The sequence below is a fragment of the Bicyclus anynana genome, chromosome 3 (genome assembly GCF_947172395.1).
Source record: "Bicyclus anynana chromosome 3, ilBicAnyn1.1, whole genome shotgun sequence".
In the NCBI taxonomy this organism is placed as follows: domain Eukaryota; kingdom Metazoa; phylum Arthropoda; class Insecta; order Lepidoptera; family Nymphalidae; genus Bicyclus; species Bicyclus anynana.
The window spans coordinates 11,903,260-11,924,376 of NC_069085.1; the positions used below are offsets into that span (position 1 = coordinate 11,903,260).

The 21,117-nt window shown below is 33.5% G+C and overlaps 3 protein-coding genes across 8 annotated transcripts in view; 1 reads left to right on the plus strand and 2 right to left on the minus strand.

Annotated features, from left to right (window-relative positions):
- The window catches only part of LOC112047416 (RB1-inducible coiled-coil protein 1), a 31,960-nt gene extending 30,605 nt beyond the window's left edge, over positions 1-1,355 (minus strand). Inside the window, exon 1 of the mRNA XM_024084532.2 lies at positions 1,162-1,355. The gene's annotated coding sequence lies outside the window, so the exon portion shown is untranslated. The remainder of the gene's footprint in view (positions 1-1,161) is intronic.
- A 4,307-nt stretch (positions 1,356-5,662) lies between these two features.
- LOC112047407 (glucose-6-phosphate 1-dehydrogenase) lies at positions 5,663-10,440 on the minus strand. Its single transcript, XM_024084524.2, has one exon. The coding sequence runs from the start codon at positions 10,193-10,195 to the stop codon at positions 8,711-8,713; it is 1,485 nt and encodes a 494-aa protein (XP_023940292.1). The 5' UTR covers positions 10,196-10,440; the 3' UTR covers positions 5,663-8,710.
- A 677-nt stretch (positions 10,441-11,117) lies between these two features.
- Positions 11,118-21,117, plus strand: part of LOC112047418 (protein ultraspiracle homolog) — a 57,349-nt gene continuing 47,349 nt past the window's right edge. Inside the window, exons 1-2 of one of the 6 annotated variants that reach the window (XM_052891251.1) lie at positions 11,120-11,221; positions 11,329-11,417. In XM_052891251.1, the coding sequence (XP_052747211.1) occupies positions 11,393-11,417 (25 nt within the window). In that variant the 5' untranslated portion in view covers positions 11,120-11,221; positions 11,329-11,392. Of the gene's footprint in view, positions 11,418-17,663; positions 17,860-21,117 lie in introns of those variants that run through there. The other 5 variants (XM_024084541.2, XM_024084536.2, XM_024084540.2 and 2 more) reach the window with 5 other exon arrangements.

The following is a 21,117-nucleotide window of genomic DNA, read 5'->3' on the forward strand; positions in this document are numbered from 1 at the left end:
TAACCATTCCAATGGTTCAAGTTTTAGTAGAGGTAACATCATCCCACATTCCTACGGTAATTTTACCTAATTTTTGGTAAATATAATTATAACTTTTTTACTTAGAAGGTTAATAAAGCTGCAGGTAGGTGTACTCTATCATTTATAAGGATCCTCTCACTTTTACAATGCCAAAACAGCAAAGCATTACAGTTACAGTGTTAGCTTGTTTAACTCACTGAATATGAAAATATTGATTACATACTTGGAATGATCATTTGTCATTATTATCAACCAAGCTGGCCCAATGCGTATTGGCAGACTTCACACACACAGAGAATTGAGAAAATTCTCTGGATTGCAGGTTTCCTCACCCTGATTTTCCTTCACATATTTAATTTCTTAAATGCACATAACTCAAAAGTTGGATGTGCATGCCCCAGACCGGATTACAACCCATACCCTCCGGAATTGGAGGCAGAGGTCATATCCACTGGGCTATAACAGCTCTAATGGCTCTTGGAATGATAACATGTTTCTATTCTCAAAATCTTATTCAGTTTGTTATTCAAACAATGAATCCATGCCATATTAATTTAAATATGTAACAATGGAATATATATCTATGATGATTTATCACTGGATGTTAACTATGTTAGAAATGCTAGGAATTTTTTTAGACTATACATTGATAACAATGGTATTAAGGACATATTTGGCAGACTGTAGTCAGAACAGTATCAAAACTAGGTCTTATAATTATTACTCATTACTATTTGATAGCTTGAATAATCTTTATCTTAGTGGCCTCAAAATATTGTATCTTAGAGACATAATAAGACTACATAATGATTCCAAAAAATATGCTATTTAAATATGAAGTAATATTGTAAGATACCTGTTAATTTATTAACCTCTCTATTGTGTGCATTATAGAAGTCGCAATTTTTTCCCAAAATAAACACAGACGTCACTGCAAGTATTGGAATTAAAGAAATCGATTATTTACTCTTGCACTTGTTACTAGAACTGGGAACGTAAAATGCTTCGTCAACTTACGAAGTTATTTGTGAAGTGAAAATAAAATTCTACAAAATCAAAACTATTACGCCTAACAGTCTACTTGGTTACTGGAACGATGATTGTTTTTTGCATCGAATAACAAAGGTACACAATACTTACACAAACACAACTTTTAATATTACTCTACAATCATCGTATAAATATAATACTCGAGGTGACTAAAATAACTAACAGGTGATTTTCATTATGCAACGTACTAATAAAACAATAATTAGATAAACTTTAAGCTTTACACTGATTTTATGACAGTCAAAGTTTTCTTTTTTCATAAATATTAGACCACCATAGCTTGTTTCTGACACTGACATTTTGTGATCAGCGTTGCCAACCCCTATTTACCCGATTCCCCGGGAATCAAAGGGAAATTCCCCAAATTAGGAAAAAAAAAATTCGTAATTCTCCACTTGTAGAAATAAAGAAAAAAATAGTAATTTTTATTTTCATTTTTTATTTCAGTTTTTATTTATCGAAATTACAAACCTTAATCTAACCACAATTATTAAGACTAACTAAAACAATAATATTTAACTAAATTAACTTCCTTATCAACCCATGTTCGGCTCACTGCTGAGCACGAGTGTTCTCTCAGAATAGGGTTTAGACCAATAATCCACCACGCTGGCCCAATATGGATTGGCAGACTTCACGTGAGGTTTCCTCATGATGTTTTTTTTATTACCATTTGAAACACGTGATATTTAATTTCTTAAATATCAAACATAATTAAAATTAAATTAGAAAACAGAACATAAAATTAATACATATTATTTTATTTATTTATTTATTATTCGCCTTTTCCTTCCATCCTCCTCTCTAACTCCCTATTCTTTACGGAAACAAGTTGCGTCACCTAGCGTTGGTAACAGCCAACATAAGACCGAGCGACATCATATGTTTGTATTTAAATAGTAGGTGTAATTAGTTATTATCCATTTAATATGACAATTACTTGCGTTTAGTTTAGTTTAATTTAAGTTTTACATAAATCCATAAAATTCGATGAAGCCAGATGCAAACTCGAAAAAGGTTGACGTCATGCGTCGTTCCCTCGCTCTAGGGTTGCCAACTTTTTAAATGAAAATATTCAAAAATAATATTTATTTATTATATAAATAAAATCGTGATTAAATACGTTAACATTTTGCAAATAATATGTTTTTCGAAACTATTAACGTGCTGTCGCATTCGTTGAGGGCATTTTCCAACAGTTGGGCGATCGACACCATGGCGCCTGTACTTCATGAGGCCCTAGCAACCCCTGATCCCAAGAGCCTTGTATAAGTGAGAAATGTATATAGAATGGAATGGAATAAATGAAAGACTTCCATACAAAGTTGTGAGAGCCTCTAGACCTCCTTAACCCGGCCCTATATAAAATACATTATTACTCCCTGCCTCATATTTATACGTCAAGCGGTTTTCGAGATTTCGTGAGAATGACCTTTCGCATTTATATATTAAGAAGACTAGCCGACGACCGAACATTATTTTCCCCGTTTTGGCCACATTTTTGATCGGTACTTTGCTCCTATTGGTTGTAGCGTAATATTATTGGAGTTTACTCCTTAAGAATCGATTTTTTATATATAAGGCGCCCGGTATGAGAAAAATCCGAGGGGTAAAACCAACTGAACTAACGAAAAAGTGTCACGTTTTTGGTTTTTAACTTTCTAATTTATTTTAATGATTATATCATTGTAAGAGTAAAATATATAATGTGAAGTATATTATAAAGTCTATTAGTTATTTTACAATTCTATACATTTAGTCTTCTTTAACATAAGTATTACTAAAGCCCTACTCGATGTGCACTGTTTACCAACAAAAAAAAGTGTGAATGTTAAAAAAAAACAAAAAGTTAGCTCGAAGCACGTCTCAATACTCGCGCCTTATAAGTGAAAGGTGCGCAACCGAGGTGCAGCAGGCCGCGGCGTGCGCACCCGCCTACAGCGTGCACATGGGTGCGTTGTGCAAGTTGTTGGCGGCACAGCGCACGGTGAAAGGTGCGCAGAATAGGTTGCGCACAAAAAACGTAACGCATGTCATGTCATAACTTATTGGAGTTTACTCCTTAACAATCGATTTTTCATTTATACCCCTCGGTACGTTTTTGTGCGCAACCTATTCTGCGCACCTTTCACCGTACGTAGCCGCCATAGCGTGCACATGCCTAGCGCGTCCGCACGCACGTGCACGCTGTTAGCGGGCGCGCACGCAGCGCTGCACCTCGGTTGCGCACCTTTCACTTTTCAGGCGTTGCTATTGAAAAGAGTAAACTCCATTCGTGCGTCGGAGCTGACACACTTTTTGGAGTTTACTCCTTAAGAATCGATTTTTTTCACGAGTATTTTATGTTTTCAACGGAGAATACAGAAAGCTAACATTTAAAAATAGTTAACATTATTCATTAATCATCAATTACAATTACAACATAAGTAATTTATCTAAAAAAAAATTACACCAAAATTTAATTAAATTAATAGAACAAAAATTATGCGACGAGATTGTTAAAAATGCTACCAAGCTTCTTTTTTCTGATGACGTCCTTGCAAAAGATTCTTTATAGGATAAGCACCCCGCCAACATCACAGCTCTTCGTTCCCTCCCATAATGCCGTAACCCAACTCAAAACTCAAGACTTCCGCAGATGCTATACGCTTAGGGATTCTTAGTTCCAAACTGATCCGCTGGTGGCTTAGATGGGCTGTCACCACAACACCTTAAGGATTTGACCGGTCCCCTTCTCAGTGAAGACAGCAATTCACTCGTAAATAAGTTGTCTTGTCTTGTCAATCTTATGTTGTCGGGCCAGGTTCCCATTGAAATATCATCTAATTTTAATCCTTTTTCTTTAAATAAAAAGGATGGCGGTATTCGACCCATTGCTGCCGGCAGCACATATCGCCGGCTAGCTTCCAAAATTTGTTGCCATAAAATAATAAACTGTCGGCCATTTTTAAGCTTGTTGGGTTTTGGTATTAATTAATATGTTGTTCTTGAAAATAAAGCTGTTTGAATTTATTATTCTACAAAATAAATTTTTAAATCATTTATTTAACCACCACTTACCATTAATTTATTAGGGCTTTTGTCGTATTATCATTACAACATAATTAACTATGTAAAACTTTGTGTAAATTGACTGTTATAATCCACAGAAGTTTCATATTGATATTAAAACGTTCACGACGTCAATTCCCAATTTACACATAAAAGTTTAGATACAGATTTAAAAAAATCCCGCATTTTCCTAGCACAAGACAAACCTTCACCATTTCTCTCAATCAAACCGTTCTCCTACTGAATAGAAATACCCCATGATTTGGAGAGTTTACCACAAGATGGCAACGCTGTTTGTGCCATGCTGGGTAGGTATATTCTGTGATATATTTTACAAAATAGCAACTCCGTTGCAGTAGTGCAATAGTCTGTGATCTTACTCTGTACTCTGTGATAGGCTCAAAAAGTTAGACCTCAGAGTCTTAAAGCCAACTAATAAAAAAAACTGATAAGATGTACACTCATTTGGCGCCAAATTAAAATTGGAACAAAGGCAGAACCAAAGAGTAAATTAATATATATAATATATATGGTAGAACTTTACTAAACTCTGGTAGTGTTACACTTTTTTGAAATCTAAGTTTGATTTTACAAATACTTCCTATTTCGTCCAAAGGGTTTTATAAATACATACGTACACATACACACACAGATAGACAAATATCATGGTAAAAATAGTTAAATAGTCATAGTCAACTGTCAAGGAACATACTAACATAGTCATAGTCGTTGCTTCTACGGTCTCGAAATGTTGACATCGGACGAAAACCCAATTTTCGGGAAAAGAAAAGAAGAAAAGCATAAAGTTACAAATAACGGCGCCCCGCTGCCGCGGCTTAGACTGTTTGAAATTCGTTATTTATTTAAAGGTTAAAAGTGCTAATTCAATTTACAGAATTTTACATTCAGTCTTATAGTCAGATTTGCACTTTCCGGTTTTTTATTGTATGTAGGTACATTGTACATAGATTGAATCTACTTGTATAATTGAATTAATAGATTTTGTATAATAGATATTAATAGATTGAATCTGCTCGTAGAATCTCTTCAAACAAAAAATTCCATAAAAAATGCAACATTTATTCTTTGAATTCCCACAAAAATAAAAATAGTACCTAACTGACTGAAACAACTTTTTTTATAATAATATGACCAATATTCCCATTCCCCTCCAACTAGTCGGGAAAGACTGTGCTAGGAGTGGGTACGACAATAGACCAATGGGGCGGGGATCGAACCAACACCCTTTGGTGGTGAGTCCGACCGCTCTTACCGTTGAGCTATTGAGGCTTCTGTATGTTTAAATTGGGAATTATACTATTGGGAAGCTACACTATCCCCAAGTGCTATAAGCTATATTTTATTCCCGTATTCCTACGGGAACTACGCGGGTGAAACCGCGTGACGTCTGCTAGTGTATTATTTTTAATTAAGAACGAAACTTAGGAAAACAGATACAGAAGCTAGTTAAAACAAGATAAGGGAAATATAACTTGGTTATATAGTTATATATAGTTATTATGAACAAAATAAAAATCAATTTATGAAAAAAAATATAATATCATACACCTCTTAATTATACTAACTGGGTAAAGTTATCAAAAATAATATCTTATATTGGTCCATTTAAAATTTTTAAAATTAAAATTACAAAAAGAGATTTCTGAGTACACAAACACATACCTACGAAGCCAGCAATTCAGAAAATAAATAAAAATATATTTAGAGGCCATCCGTGTAAAGGAGTTATCCCATATTGTTGGTATAGTACTAATATACATAGAAGTCTTTCAAATCATGAAGTTTTATAAATAGTTACAAATTAAATAAGAATAATAAAAACGAAATTCTAAAGTATTCGTTTTTTTACAAAATTGATCAATTTTATATTTGAGTCTGGAATAAATATTGTCAAAAACAAAATATTCTAAAATATAAATCAATTTAAATTTTAATATAAATTATTATTTAATTATATACCTATGAAGTCTAAATATTATTTATATAAAAACAAGTAAAAATATATAGTATTTGTGTAAACACTTATTATGTTCCCATATAAAACTAGTAAACTTATACATTTTTAATGTTTATAAATAGGTAGCAAATGATTGATAACGAGCAAATATGTATGTGACCACAATAAAGTACTCAAGCACTTAGTATATACCTACAAAGTGTTGTGTACTTATAATAATAACAATATTGTTTACAAATAACAAATTCATTTCCCCCTTCAGAGTAACACTTAATATTTCAATTAAAGCTTGAAGTCCTGCTACATTGCCCATATTTTTAAAATAAAATATTTATCCTTAATTAGGTATGACAACACACATATAAGCATTAGCTTATCAAGATACAATTAGTAATAACTTCATGATAATTTCATAACTCTGCGACCAACTGACTATTCAAAAGTATGAAAATCTATACTAATATTATAAAGACGAAAGATTTGCTCGTTTATTTGCATTGAATAAGCTCTGAAACTACTAAACCGATTTGAAATATTCATTAATTGTTGGGAAGCTACACTATACCTGAGTACTACAGGCAATATTTAATCCCTGTATTCCTGCAGGAACAGGAACATCTGCAATATATTATAAAGCTGAAGTGCTGAAGTGAACTTGTTTATCTGAGAAACTACTGGTTCAAATTGAAAAATTCATTTTGTATTTAATAATCCATTCATTGAAGAAGGCAATATGAAGGTTTTATTATAAAATGTACTTAATTTTTAATGAAATTGCCCTTGACATCATTTGGTTCAATGAATATCTTAGAAGATATCAGTTTTAAAATAACACCAAAACGAAATATTGATTAATAAATAGGTAAAAACCAGCCATACGCCTATTTACAATGGGAGTGCTCAGACTATAGGCAGATGAAGTCACCGGCGTCGGCTAGTGATATACAATAATTAAATTCAAATTGTTTGCTTTTTTTTGTTTAATTAACAAGTTTACAAGTTATCGAACTTTATGTTAATTTGTCCAATTAACTTTTCCACACTCAATTCCTTAACAACTTGTTTATCTTACGAGACTACTGAATATCTACTTCTAAGATAAATAAGAGCATAATCATTTTATAACCGTGTGACTGGCTCATTTACAAGTGGGCATTTCTTAAAAGTACCTATTCTTTTGTAAAAAAAAAAATGCAAGTAATGATGGACAGTAAATAAAATACTTGAGAGGTAGGCAAAGTAACAGAACTTCACAATATATTATTGAATATGCAATTTCAAATAGGGCATAAGTCGGATATTCTATACATACACCTCACAAATATAAAATATCTAATAACATAATTATTTAGATTCATTAAAAAAATATATTTTTTGTAATTTATGAAGGCTAGTTAACACCAAAATGCAACACAATAGTTACTTTTAGAAATTATACACTGGTTTGGAAAATAATTAGTTTTTATTTTTTCAGACATGTGCCCTTTTCAAAATAGCATATTCGTTTAAATTTATGATTTTTCTTTCATTCCTGATGGTCACACATAATAAATAGGTACCTATGAGCGATAAAACTTATCTTTCAAGCATTTCAAATGCATTCAATTTATCACAGTCAATTTATCATCCAATCCACTTGAAACAATAACAGACCTAATCTATTTATCTAATTAAATTATTTGTTTAGTAATCAAAGTCAACAATACCACTAAATGGAAAACAAAATATTGCAGTTGTCAATAGAAATTATTGTATAATCATGACATGAATTTTTTTAGTTGAAAATTTCCGATTTCAACCTACTGACATAGTTTTATTTAATTTTTATAGTGGAAATTTTTTGTCACACAATTTTTCTAAATATGCTTGGTAAAAAATTCATTTCTGTGAATTGTGATTAATTAATATCAAACATGAGCATTGAAAATAAAGATTTTAAACAGAGATTATGGACCACCTACAAATGTCACATTACTTTACTAAGCACTATTTGATTATTTGATTGTTAGCCCATACAGCCATATATGATATTCAAATATTCAATAACCATTCATATAACTGCACAATGGTAATAGATAAAACCTCTTTCTTTTAAATTATAAATGCAATATTATAATTTAATATTCCCTTTGTTTCATTTAATGTATAGCTGAATAAAATAAATACAAATGCAGTTTGCGTTATAATCAGTAAATCTGCATTTCAAGGTGATATCTTTGACCTCTGCATAATCACTGTAACATGACAACAAGAACAAACTCCTACAATAATAGTGTTGTGATGACTATGTAACATTATTTAAATACAACTATAATTTTTTGTATTACATGTAATTTTGTACTAAAATATTAACACTGACAATAAAATTTAGTCTTATTAAAAGTAAGACTCGGATTATTGCTTTTAATAAGGCTTATGAACATTGTTTAAGGTGACCTCAAAATGACCTCAAGATAAGACTGTATTACTGTACTCTCTTGTAAGGCAACATAATGTCTAACTTATATTTTGCATTAATATTATGCAATGGCAATATCTTTAAATTTAATATAAAGCAATTATAGAAATTGAGCTAAAAATACCTTCACCAAAAAAATTGTCATGAATTGTTTAATGTAATGTAGGTTTTTGCCATTTGTAGGAACCTGAATACTTGAAGTTATATTCAGCCAATTTTTGGTCAGCTTCAGGAGGGCCTCGGGACCCATATGTGTACGGAACAGGTTGGATGTGCTGCTCCTCCAACTGTTGTAGGACTGGTGTAAATATGCGCCAGGCTTCCTTCAACTCATCATTTCTCACAAAGTGCATCTGTGTTCCTGTAAATACATCGAGAATTAATCTCTCGTATGCATCTGGCACATCAGCTTCTCTATACCTCATGCTGTAAGTGAGATCCAGCTCAGTTTCCATCAAGTCAAATTTCATACCCGGCGATTTGCTCATCATTTTCAAATACAATGCTTCCCCAGGTTGAACACGTATAACCAATTCATTTCTTTTAGGGTGACCCTCAAAAATATCACCGGGCACATCTTTATACTGAACCCTCACTTCAGCCTTTCTTTCATTCAGAGCTTTTCCACAACGTAATATGAACGGAACTCCTTGCCATCTTGAGTTATTGATGTAAATACCAGCAACAGCATATGTGGGAGTCACAGAGCCTTTGGGCACTGTTGGGTCATCCAGGTAACCTAATTTTTCTTCTCCTTGTCCATTTGGATTGCCGACATACTGCCCCACTAATAAATCCTTGAGCTCAATAGGTTTGATGTGCCGGAGCACTTTGACCTTTTCATCTCTAATATCATCTGGATTCAGAGTTACTGGTTTTTCCATTGCCACAAGAGAAAGAATTTGTAAGAGGTGATTTTGCATCACATCACGTATTATTCCAAAACTATCAAAGTACCCACCTCTGCCTTCTGTACCAAATGGCTCTTTGAAAGATATTAAAATGGACGCAATATTTTCTCTATTCCAGGATGGACTGAAGATTTGATTTGCAAACCGTATTGTTAGAAGATTTTGTACCATTTCTTTACCCAGGTAATGGTCAATTCTATATATCTGTTCTTCTTTAAATAAACTAGCCAAATGGTTACTCAACTTTTCAGAAGTTACATCGTCTCTACCAAATGGCTTTTCGATAATAACGCGCGTATATCCTTTAATAGCTATACATGCATTTTTAATATTCACAGTGACATCTTCAAATACTGTAGGAGGTACAGCCAAATAAAAGATTCTGTTTGCGCGAGGCCCTTTCTCGTACTTACTGATATGTTGGTTTAACAATTCATAGTCGATTCTTCGGTCATAAGAACCAGCAAGATAATCGTTTGCCTCCCAAAATTGATCAAATTTACTTTCTTCACCCGGTCGAACTTTCATATACTTTTTCGACTTTTCTTTAACTTCCTCCAAAGTTTGCTTGGTTCTAGCATATCCAATAAATTTTGTATTCTGCGGTAGAACGTTATCCCGATACAAATACCATATTGTAGGATAAATCTTTTTCTTCGCGAGATCTCCCGAAGCTCCGAGAAGCACAAAGGTATGTGGGTACTGGAAATCGGCTTTATTCTCCATTTTTGTAAATGTAAAATATTCGGAATAGACTAAGACGACGAACACTTAAAATTAAAATATTCGATAAAAAAGTATTACAAAACAAATGTTTCACAGTTTAACAAAGTGCACTTGTAAATAAATACGATTAAATACAATAATTATCTTTCTTAGCGTTATCGAGGTATTCAACTTTACACCGCGCACCGCAATAAAATAAAAAATAAAATAAAGTTAGCTCAAACTCAATCAATGTCAAAACTTTATAAAATTAAAAAGTAATTAAAAGCCACAGATTATTATGTACAGCCATGAGCCAAAGAATATTGTGTCACAGGCCACAGATTACATACAGGCGTTGCACATTTGCACAAAGTTCGTAGTAACGCTATCTATTTAATTACCCTCTGAACTAAAGTATCCTGTATAAATTTTACGGTTTCCAAGATAAATTTATTTTTTAATATTGTACAAAAATCAATTTAACTCAAAAACTGTAAAATTTCGACTAACATAGATTGCGTTATTTTAGATATATTTTTAGAGATATTTTATTTATCCTGTAGAGCAAGGAACATATTTACTGCTGTAGAGTAGGTAATTAGGTATTCATTACTATAGTTTTTCGAAATATTAACTCTTTGGGGTTTGTAAGGCTGCTATATAGCCTTAAAGCGCCATCTATAGAGCAGTTTTCGGACCAAGGAAGCATAAGCAACTTTGTACTCAGGTCGAAAATCGAAATGTAACGACTGGTAATATTCTGTGTAAAATGTAATTTTGAAGCTTGAGCAACATTTGAGCACAATACTTTTACAGATAAAAACATCCCCACAGAATATGAATTGAATAGCAATTTTGCATCAAAGTTTGCGGGTGGTTTAAAAAAATCAAGTTCCAGAGTGACATTTGGATGACGTGACGCTATGTGTTTTTGGTTAATGGTTTTTGCTTTTTGGTTTTGTCACTGTGCGGGTTTATTAACTTCACATAAAATTAATGTTTAATATGCGGCATTTATTTCAATTTTACATTGGGTTTAATCTGGTATAGTTTTGAAGTAAATCTTTCAATAATTTTAAAGATTTGTTAAAATTGTGAACTATTTGCATTGTAAATAGGTATATTTAGTTCAACGACCTTGTTTCTGACAGGTTCATCGTATCATCTAATATATGAAAGTGGTGTTAAAGAAGATAAATAAATTAATTACGGCAGATGATGGAGCCCTCGAGAGAAGCAGGCGAGTAGAAGTTTTATTTAGTTAGATGTTAAGTTTAATTGATGAATTTATACATTGTCATGAATACTTTGTGGTTATATTTATTATGCTTTTGGTAGTTACTAGTATGATACTATTCATTTATTATGTACTGCACTATAAGCAACAATGATATTGTTATAGTATTGTTGTTCCAGTATATGCATTGTATGATAAGACATCAACCTACACTGGTAAACGGGTTTATTTACTATTTTTTTTAGTAAATAAGATTAACAAGATTTGCTTTAATATTTTTTAAAAATCTTATTAGAATCCCACAATTCAGTTTCTACATGTTTTTTTTTTGAGATTTACACATATGTGTCATCTTTTTCGCCATTAATAGCTCAACCTAGGACAGAAACTCAGTACCTTGTGATCTGTAGCATTAGTAACACAGTTCCAGTTGAATGTTATTCATAGTCCACAGTGGACTATGGATAACATTCAACTTCTGAGCCTTTATAAAACATAGTTGAACAAAAATGAAAATAATGTTAAATGTATATATTAAAATGCTGTAAACTTGGATAGTTACTGTGTAACTTGTTGTGGTGGTTATGTTTTTTATTTTATAAACAAACCAACAACCATATAAAATAATATCACAACCTCAGAGCTGATTCAGTAAAATAGATAAAGAAAAAATGTTTAAAATCAAGTAAGAGTAAACATGTCAGACAATAATTTATCAAAGGGCCTGTCTAGACCAAAGACTGATAGGCTGGAAAGAAAATGCCCTACCACCATAGTTCACCTTATTCATAGTTTTGTCTGACTTGCTGTGTATAACACATACATGTATGTAGTGTGAGCTGTTAGATAACTATATTAAATTGGAAGGATTGACTGCTTTACAAACTCTCCAAGATATGTGGGTTTGATGTAACATACTGTCATATTCTAATTATAAAAATTTCTTTCAAATGCCTCTGTTGACATTTTGTCCTTCTAATATTACACATAAAATGCTTTATTTCTGGCTTCAAACAGTGATATGATCCATGCTAAATAAGAATAAAAAACAAAACTACAAGTATTTATACTTTAATATCTTAGATAATATATTTGCTATATGACTGGTCTCCTGCCTTAATAAAATCTATCTTAATGCCTTTCAAATGACTCTCCCAAATCAGAATAACTGAAACTGAAACCATTGAAACTGAAAATCTTGCTATATTTGTTGTGAAGCAATAGGAACAGCAAGAACCTTGTTGGTTGGATGCAAGGTGCTCCTGGTTAGGGGTCTTTACTCACATTGTCATGATAGAGCACTTCAAATTATATGTGAAGCTATTCAGTAGCTAGAGCTCAAAAAGGATTGAATACAACTAAAAGACAAATTATCTTCTTCAAAGCAGGCTCAAAATCAAATTTCTCTATTAAACCCCATTTAATCCTAGGTTCTGCTCCTGATTGGACTTTGTATGGATAATTATGTACAAAAAAACAAACTAAGCATAAAGTAGAGTACTGTGCCATGGGAGACTAAAGTTTTGAAGGACCACAGTATAAAAGTGAATAAATATTATGACCTAAACAAATGAACTAACTAAAAATAGCTATGTGGTTCTATATGCCATAGAAGTAGGTGTAAGGGGATGACCAGCAAAATCTCTCTATAATTTGCTGAAAGACCTTGGCCTCTCTAGGACTGCAGCAAGTTCTATATTAAAGCAGGTATCCAAAGCTGCTCCAGTAGGATCTTACCAAATTTGGCTAGGCAGGGAGAAAAACACAAGCAGAGAAGGAGAGTGTTAATCGATTGTCAAGGAATTCCTTAACCCTACATACATTGGTCACAAGTCCAGGACTCTGCTTGGTTTTCTCTCTACCACATGATGGACCTGGCACTCTCATGGTGAATCCATGGAATGTTAAGATATTTGTCTCTCTAGTATGTACACTGTAAATATAGATGTGAGAGCATTACCATTATAATCTCAGTATAACTTGCTTCAAGACCTTGGCCTCTCTAGATCTGCAGCAAGATCTATATTAGCATGGGTGTCCAAAGCTTTTCTAGTAGGATCTTACCAAATTTGGGAAGGCAGGAAGAACAATACAAGTGAAGAAGGGGGAGTGTTAATCGATTGTCAATGAATTCCTGCACCCTACTCCCATTGGTCATTAGTACAGAGTTCTGCTCAGAGATTTTCTCTCTGCTACGCCATGGACCCGGTATCCGCAAGGTGAATCCATGTAATGCGAAGCTATTTGTCGCTTAATTTGGTAAATATGATTTTTTTGAAAAACTTTATTAAAAAGTATAATTAAAATTATTTAAACTTTTCCTTATAATTTGAGCAAGAGCAAAAAACTAAGGTAGAACAAAATATTAAATATTTTGTGAACAGTTTTATATGACCTCAAAAGATGGCGCTGTAGTTAATATCGTACATCTGTAATAGATGGCGCTACAGTTATGCAAAGGGAAACTTCCAAATCAAAATAAATGTACATTGTACAGCTAATATATTGCAACTCTGGGTGTAGTCTTTGTCTCTCTGTCTCAGTCTCTGGGTGTCCCCAAGATAATTGAAAAAAAAAAAACATTTATTTACAAAAGTACAACAGCTCTGCTCATAGTCTGTCGACTGATTGCATGAGAACAAAAAAAAAAAGTACAATTTCTTCATTTAATTTAAAGCGGTTTAATAACAGATTTATTAAACCGCTTTAAATTACAGTGCATCATAAGAAATTAGGTAGATCAATCATCTCCTTTCCCTTATCCCTTTTCAAGGGGGGTTGGAAAATATGTCTATTAAAAAATATATCTGTTCTAATCGTCTCTATTGCTCGCCAACTCATCATACACTCCCTTTGCCAAGAAATAAAAAAGATCGTCTCATCGAGATGAAGCTACTCACCAAAAATTTGCTTCTTAGTAATCAGGTGTATAAAATGTTCTAGACTATTACTTCATATAATGAAAAATGTCACATTAAATGTAAGGAAGCTAAAAATGTGGAATATTTATCTAAATAGGTACCTTAAATAATTTTTTATAATTGATTTTGAAATTTTATAATCTTACAAGCGGACGCCCATGACTTCGTCCGCGTGGAATTCAGTTTTTCACAAATCCCGCGGAAACCATGCATTTTTCCGGGATGAAGTAGCCTATGTGTCAAGCCAGAGTAAAATCTATGTCCATTCCAAATTTCAGCTAAATCGCTTCAGTAGCCGCAGCGTAAAAGAGGAACAAACATACTTACATATATGTATACACACAAACTTTTGCCTTTATAATATTAGTGTGATTTTATTTTATAAACATCCAGGTAATCGTAGTTTTTTATGTATTAATTAATTAATTAATGTTGACCTTGATAATTTACCCGAAAGTCTCATAAAAATCAATATATTGCCATCATCTATAGTATGGTAGGCGTCCACTGATCCGCATCGTATGTATCGGATGCATCGCATCAAGCGGTCTTTTAATTTTACGGTATATAAAATCCGTTTGATGCAATGCGTCCAATACGTACGATGCAGACCGTTACGTTTACAGACTCATGAAGCTTAACCAAGCTCATAAAGCTGACAGGCGCAGGGCTTCCTAACGTGCCCTTCAAAGTGTTGCGATGCCATAGGCAATGGATTTTCACTTACGAGTATAATCAATTAAGCTATCTCTATGGTAATATTATTTACATGTACGATTCTTAAAACACGAGTTGCTGAAAAGTTTCTTTTTTTTAAAATTTATTTGGTACCAATATTAGTAACACACAAAAATAAAAAGAAAAACAGTGGACAAGGAAACACTTATCTCTATAAGAGATCTCTGCCAGTGACCCTTGGCAGTGGGAGAGATTTTAAACAAAAGAAATGGATAGGTACAACAAAAAAAAGTGAGGAAACATATTATACTTAATACATAAATAATAAAAGTAAATAATATTAAATACATCAAAAATAACACTAATAAATAAATTAAAATAAATATATAAATTATAACAGTACATATCAATACTATATATAAATAATAACTAAATAAATACATATATACATACATACATATAATATAACGATCTATGATGATAAAGAAAGATAGTGTTCATGAAGTCGATGTTTAAAGGTATCAACTGATGTGTTTTTTTTTTGAAAATGCGATTACTGAAAAAGATTTAGCACAAAAAACGGTGTTATAGGGAGGCACAGATAGAGATTTTAATTTCCACATTTTACATAGAGCACCCGGTTAACTCGATACATAATCACAAACAATGTTACGCTGTTAGTCTCAACGAAGCCTACTCACCATCATAGCTTTACATAACATGTCAGCCAATGGTTTAAAAGTAATCAGACGATGACAGGACAACCGACAATGCTTCCCAGGCAACACAAACACAAGCTACACAGCGTCTTTGCCGGCGAAGACGAGGTCCCCGATATTTAACATCACCCGGACGTGGGTTTTCTAACTCACGATCTTGGGGGCGTCCGGACTGATTCACTCAGGTCACGGTTACTCCCTCCCGAACGGCCCTCTAAGCCGAGGTTCGAGTCTCATAGGAGACGCCCTTAGAGAGTCGTAACGTCCTCTGTCTTTCTTTCAGCCTTCGGGTCTCATCAGGCGTTGCTTTTGGCGACGTTTTGGCGTTCCAAATTAATTAAATGAAAATAATAAGCAGAAAATATGTGTTAATATAAAAATTACGAGTTTATGTATTTTTATTGAAGAATATCCATATTTTTCAAATATTACTAAAACTTCCGTTTCCCTTCAATAAGTCAGAAAAGACGCGGGTAGGACAATAGTCTAGTGGGCGGAGATCGAACCAACACCTCAGTCTCAGTCTCTTTGCCACTGAGGCTATAATGTAGCTTCGTATGTAATAAGTATTTAGGTACATGACACTCTTACGTATGTTTATCAGTAAATACTGTAAATATATTATATTTTAAGACACAGAAGAATAAAAGCTAAATTAAATTATTAAAATTATTACAGAAATTACCTTACAGTCCGAACTTCGATTACAGGACCGCTAAGTTATTCTGTAGTCGTCTTACTTACAAGTAATTCAGTAAGTTTACGATGCTAGAAAAAACTTCACTAAAACCGGCCAAGTGCGTGTCGGACCACGCGCAGAGTAGAGTTCCGTAGATTACATTAGCACTTTTATCCCTATTAGTATGCCATTTTCGATTACCATGTATTTATGTTGGCCGACTTTACTCTTACTCTTTAAATAACAATTGCTAATTAGCCGCTATAGTTTTCCTTAAAATTTCATTATAATTATGTATATCCTACTTTTGTGAATTTTTTCATGTTTAAATATCAATAATCGTTTAGCCGGTAGAAGAAGGGATACTTGACTCTAACAAGAATTAGCTCATAAAGCTTAATATTTTACATACGAATCCCTAAATCAAAAAATATAGGGACAAGACCCCACATATCTTTGAAGACCTATCTAACGATACCCCACACTACGAAATAAACGAGTAAAAAATAATTCATCCCCACTTTACATGTACCCTAAAAAAATATTTTTCAAGATTTTATTTAACATGTTCACATTTTAATGTAAATATTCATGCGAATTTCTAGTAGTAGTAACAGTCTCTGCACTAAACCGCGGACGGACGGACAGACATGACGAAGCTATATGGGTTCTTTGTGGACTATGGACTAAAAAGGAAAAGGGACGGAGTCATCACAACATAAGTCGTACGAATATTGTCGTACCCATTTCTAACACAGTCTTTTACGACTAATTGGAGGAGAACGGGAATATAGGTCCTATTTAAATGATTGACAAATATTAAAAAAAAAATGGTATCTATAGCTTAGTGAAGAGAAGTTAGATTTGTCTAACCAATTTAAGAAAAACAAACGAAAGGTTCTGTTTAGTTCCATCTTGAATCCTTTTGGTTCATAAATTTTTACCAAGAGCTGATCGAATTACATATGTAAAAAATCCACCGAATTGGATTCCTTCAACAATGATTTAGTCCTCTAAAACATGAAAGTGTGATGTGATCTCAATCTGGGTTTGGTTTGGTGAAAATTGCACTATGCGGTTTAAGGTAGCAGAAGCACGTGTGCTGCGTCGCAGTCGCGACAGGCAGCGCGGGCGGGCGGTGGGGTGGGGGGCGCGCAGTCGTGTGCAGTGGACCACTCGTCGTCGCACAAGGTCAAGGAGAATGATTAACAACGAAAATACAGCAAAACAAACGGTGGAGCGGGGAAAGAGGGGTCGCGGCGCGGCAGTCAGAGCAGCGGCGCCGCTCGCGTCCGTCGTGTACCCGGCGCCTTTCGCGACGCATTCGAAAATCGATGTACGATCCGCAACCGGCATTGGACACTAGGCATACATCGTCGTTTTGATCGAGTCTTGATGACCTACGTCACGGCGGCCCCCATGCGCCCTCGCCTCTCTTGATTGATAATGTAATCTCATTTGCCTCATCTGTTTCGTATCCATAAAATTGCAAAGAATTAAAAATTGTGATTATTTTGTCAATAGCTAATTAAACACGAAGACATTTTTTTATTCAAAGTAGACAATGTTGCGAATATAAATTGTTTTTAAGTGGGTAGATATGATAATCCATATTTTCGGAGAGCAATAAACAAAAACGTTTTGCGACACAACTGGCATTTAAACAAACATTTAATTCAAATCAGCATCAACGCTATCGAAGACCAGTTTCACTTGGTTCGTCATCTACTAAATTGGATTCAGCTAAATATTTTTGTTCCAAAGTGAGATAAAATACACCTTCTGGAAATAAAAGCCTCGATACATCGCGCATATTGCATACCTAAAAAGTTGTTATGTTTTATGCTCTATGTCTTTATCAGACATGAGTCGTAAAGAACATTGCAAGGTTGGAAGTGTATTGACTCCATCGGCCTGAACATGCTTATCTTTTCTATCGTTCTAGTCGTTGAATTTTCATTGCTGTGTCGCTTTTCATCACTTTCGCTAAGAGATAGGACACATAATGGTCTTCGCTTAAGTGACATATAGTGCGGGTGATGTAACTAGTTGTCGAAAGCGTGCCAACGCGATCACTGATGAGATGAGGCCCATACTTCTTTTAACTCATGAACAACAAATCCTCAATATTTTGTTTAGCTATGAAATGTCATGCACATTTTGAATGTTTGCGTATCTATCTACTTCACAGTTTCATGTTGTAAAATTAGAATTTCTCTTTTAGGTGAACAATATGTTGCACTATTTGTGCATATGTGATTGTCCAAAGTCTGAAATACATATCAATTCACAGTTGAAAAATATTGAAATATTCTAAATTACTTATTTCCAAGTTCCAATTTCTTGTAATTTATTTAATGGATTTTTTTATATAACATAGACTCGAATTGAGGACCTCCTCCTTTTTTTGAAGTCGGTTAAAAAGTAATAATAACATGACTTTTAACCCAAAGTAATTATCTGATCTAGTATGACTGATATCAGTTTACAGCTATTGTGCGTGAAAATTTGCGCACCACCATCGAATTCGATTTCGAATTTCTCAGCCCTATATTGGATACTAACCGACGCCCCTCGGTTTCACCCACGTAGTTCCCGTTCCCGTGAGAATATGGCGATAAAATATAGCACATGACACTTACAATTAACGTGGCTTTCTAGTGGTAAAAGAATTTTCTAAAACGGTTCAGTAGATCCAGATTACCTCTAAATTTACCTCTTCATAATATTAGTATACATTTATAGGAGACAAATAAACAATAGCCGATTGCATAATCTTGATAGAACGAATTCATTACTGGATGGATGATGGCCAGAGTGTGTCGGACTAAGATTTTCTTTTTAACGATTGTAAATCTTTATTCCTCGGAAATTGATGATTGATATTTGAATATGATTTTGTTGAAGACCTATTTGGAAAACTTACTCGTTCATTTCGTCATTATCAGCCTTTTTAAACGGTAAGAGGCCTCCATCTTTTTAGGAGAAATGACATGAAGACCCTCCATGCGCTGCAATGCGAGTTGTTTGCTTATAAATTAATAATATTATTTGTAAATAAATATATTTACTTTCTTATCAGAATTCAAAAGAAAGGAGAATGTTCTCTGTTCGACGCGTATGTTTTTCTTTATTTTTAATGTTTGTTACCTCATAACTTCGGTCATTTCTTAACCAATTTAGCAAATTCTTTTTTTGTTTGAACGAATACACTTCCAGATTGGTCCTATTAAATTTTCATAAAAATCGGTTCAGTAATTGTGTGTTAAAATGACAATAACGAATTGCCCGTAATGTGGCGCTTTCGTTACTTATGCTAGGACACACTAAAAACAGAAAAATAAAATCTTTATAACAAATGAAAAACAACCGACTTCAAAATCACAAAATTAAACTAAAAAGCGAAAAATAACATCGTATGCACATAAGTCTTCAAAGTGATCAGAAGAGGAATACGATGATATCGAATGAGTTTATTTTTATAATTTTAAAGTCGGTTGTTTCTTTTCTTAAAAAAATAATTTTTAAATTTACTTTTTGAACTTAACCGGTAATTGAGTAGTGATCGTTCACAATTACTTAGAAATCTGATCATTTTGATTAAGGCTTTTTTTCATCTCTTAATTTTTTAAGGTTGGACCTGAGTAACATTCAATACGTGAAGTAACGAGTTACAGATAGTACCCCACGGTCCCTTTCAGCGTGCGGTTTTCATTTCACTGAACACGTCACCGAGGTATCATCAATCCTGCGATAGATTTGATCTGTCCGTTGCCACTTCAATGCGTCGGGAACTTTGCTTCTCCTGCGGATTTCCTCATTACATGTCTTGTTCTACGCAGGTACTCTAAGGCCTAGTTCGGACTACTTTAGTATTTTAGTCGAGTACGAACGATTTTTGGGCGGTAAATCCTAAAATTGTTCGTACTCGACTAAAATACTAAAGTAGTCCGGACAAGGATTAAGCGTGGTAGTATTTTTGAATTCCTTGAGCACAATTGCTGTTAACGCAAATTCAGTTTCATTTTTAAAGTAATTATTTATTTTGATGAGTTCTTCACGACAATCAACATTTTTTAGCGTTCAATTATTATAAATCCTTAAAGGAGTACGTGTATGGTAGAGTTCTTAAACTTGGGATATTTCCTCCTTTGTAAGAATCTTTTTTTTTTTTAATTTTTGTAAGTGTTATAGTAGCCCATATGGTATGGGATACTATAAAGAAAACTAAATAATTTTCCACTATCTCTGCAATGGCCTATATTCTCGGCGTTTATCAGCTGAGACTGAGACGAAAAGCTCGGCTTAATTGGTCGAGAATGCAAACTAAACCAAAATTGGATCGGAATTTAGTTATCGGTATCCGGTATATAAATAAGTACAAAGTTCAATCAATCGCTATAACGTGACTTGGAGAAATTTTTATCTTATTATTTTGTCATTTCGATTAAGATATCTGTACGAGTAGATTGTTCAAAGGTGAATTTACATTTATGCCAATTTCGTCTCATTGATGTTAGTCAGGTACATTCTTCAGTGAATCAAAATTTAAGCAAGCTTCAACATAATGTATTATCATCCATAAGTTCGGCGTCGTGTAATTATGATTTTTTCATTATTATGTAATATCTATATTTCATACTAGCTGACGCTGCGCGGTTTCACCTGCGTGGTTCCAGTTCCCGTAGGAATACGGGAATAATATA

What these genes read in the sequence shown, in the direction of transcription:
- LOC112047407 (XM_024084524.2), bottom strand. Translation starts at nt 10,195, where the DNA reads ATGGAGAATAAAGCCGATTTCCAGTACCCACATACCTTTGTGCTTCTC.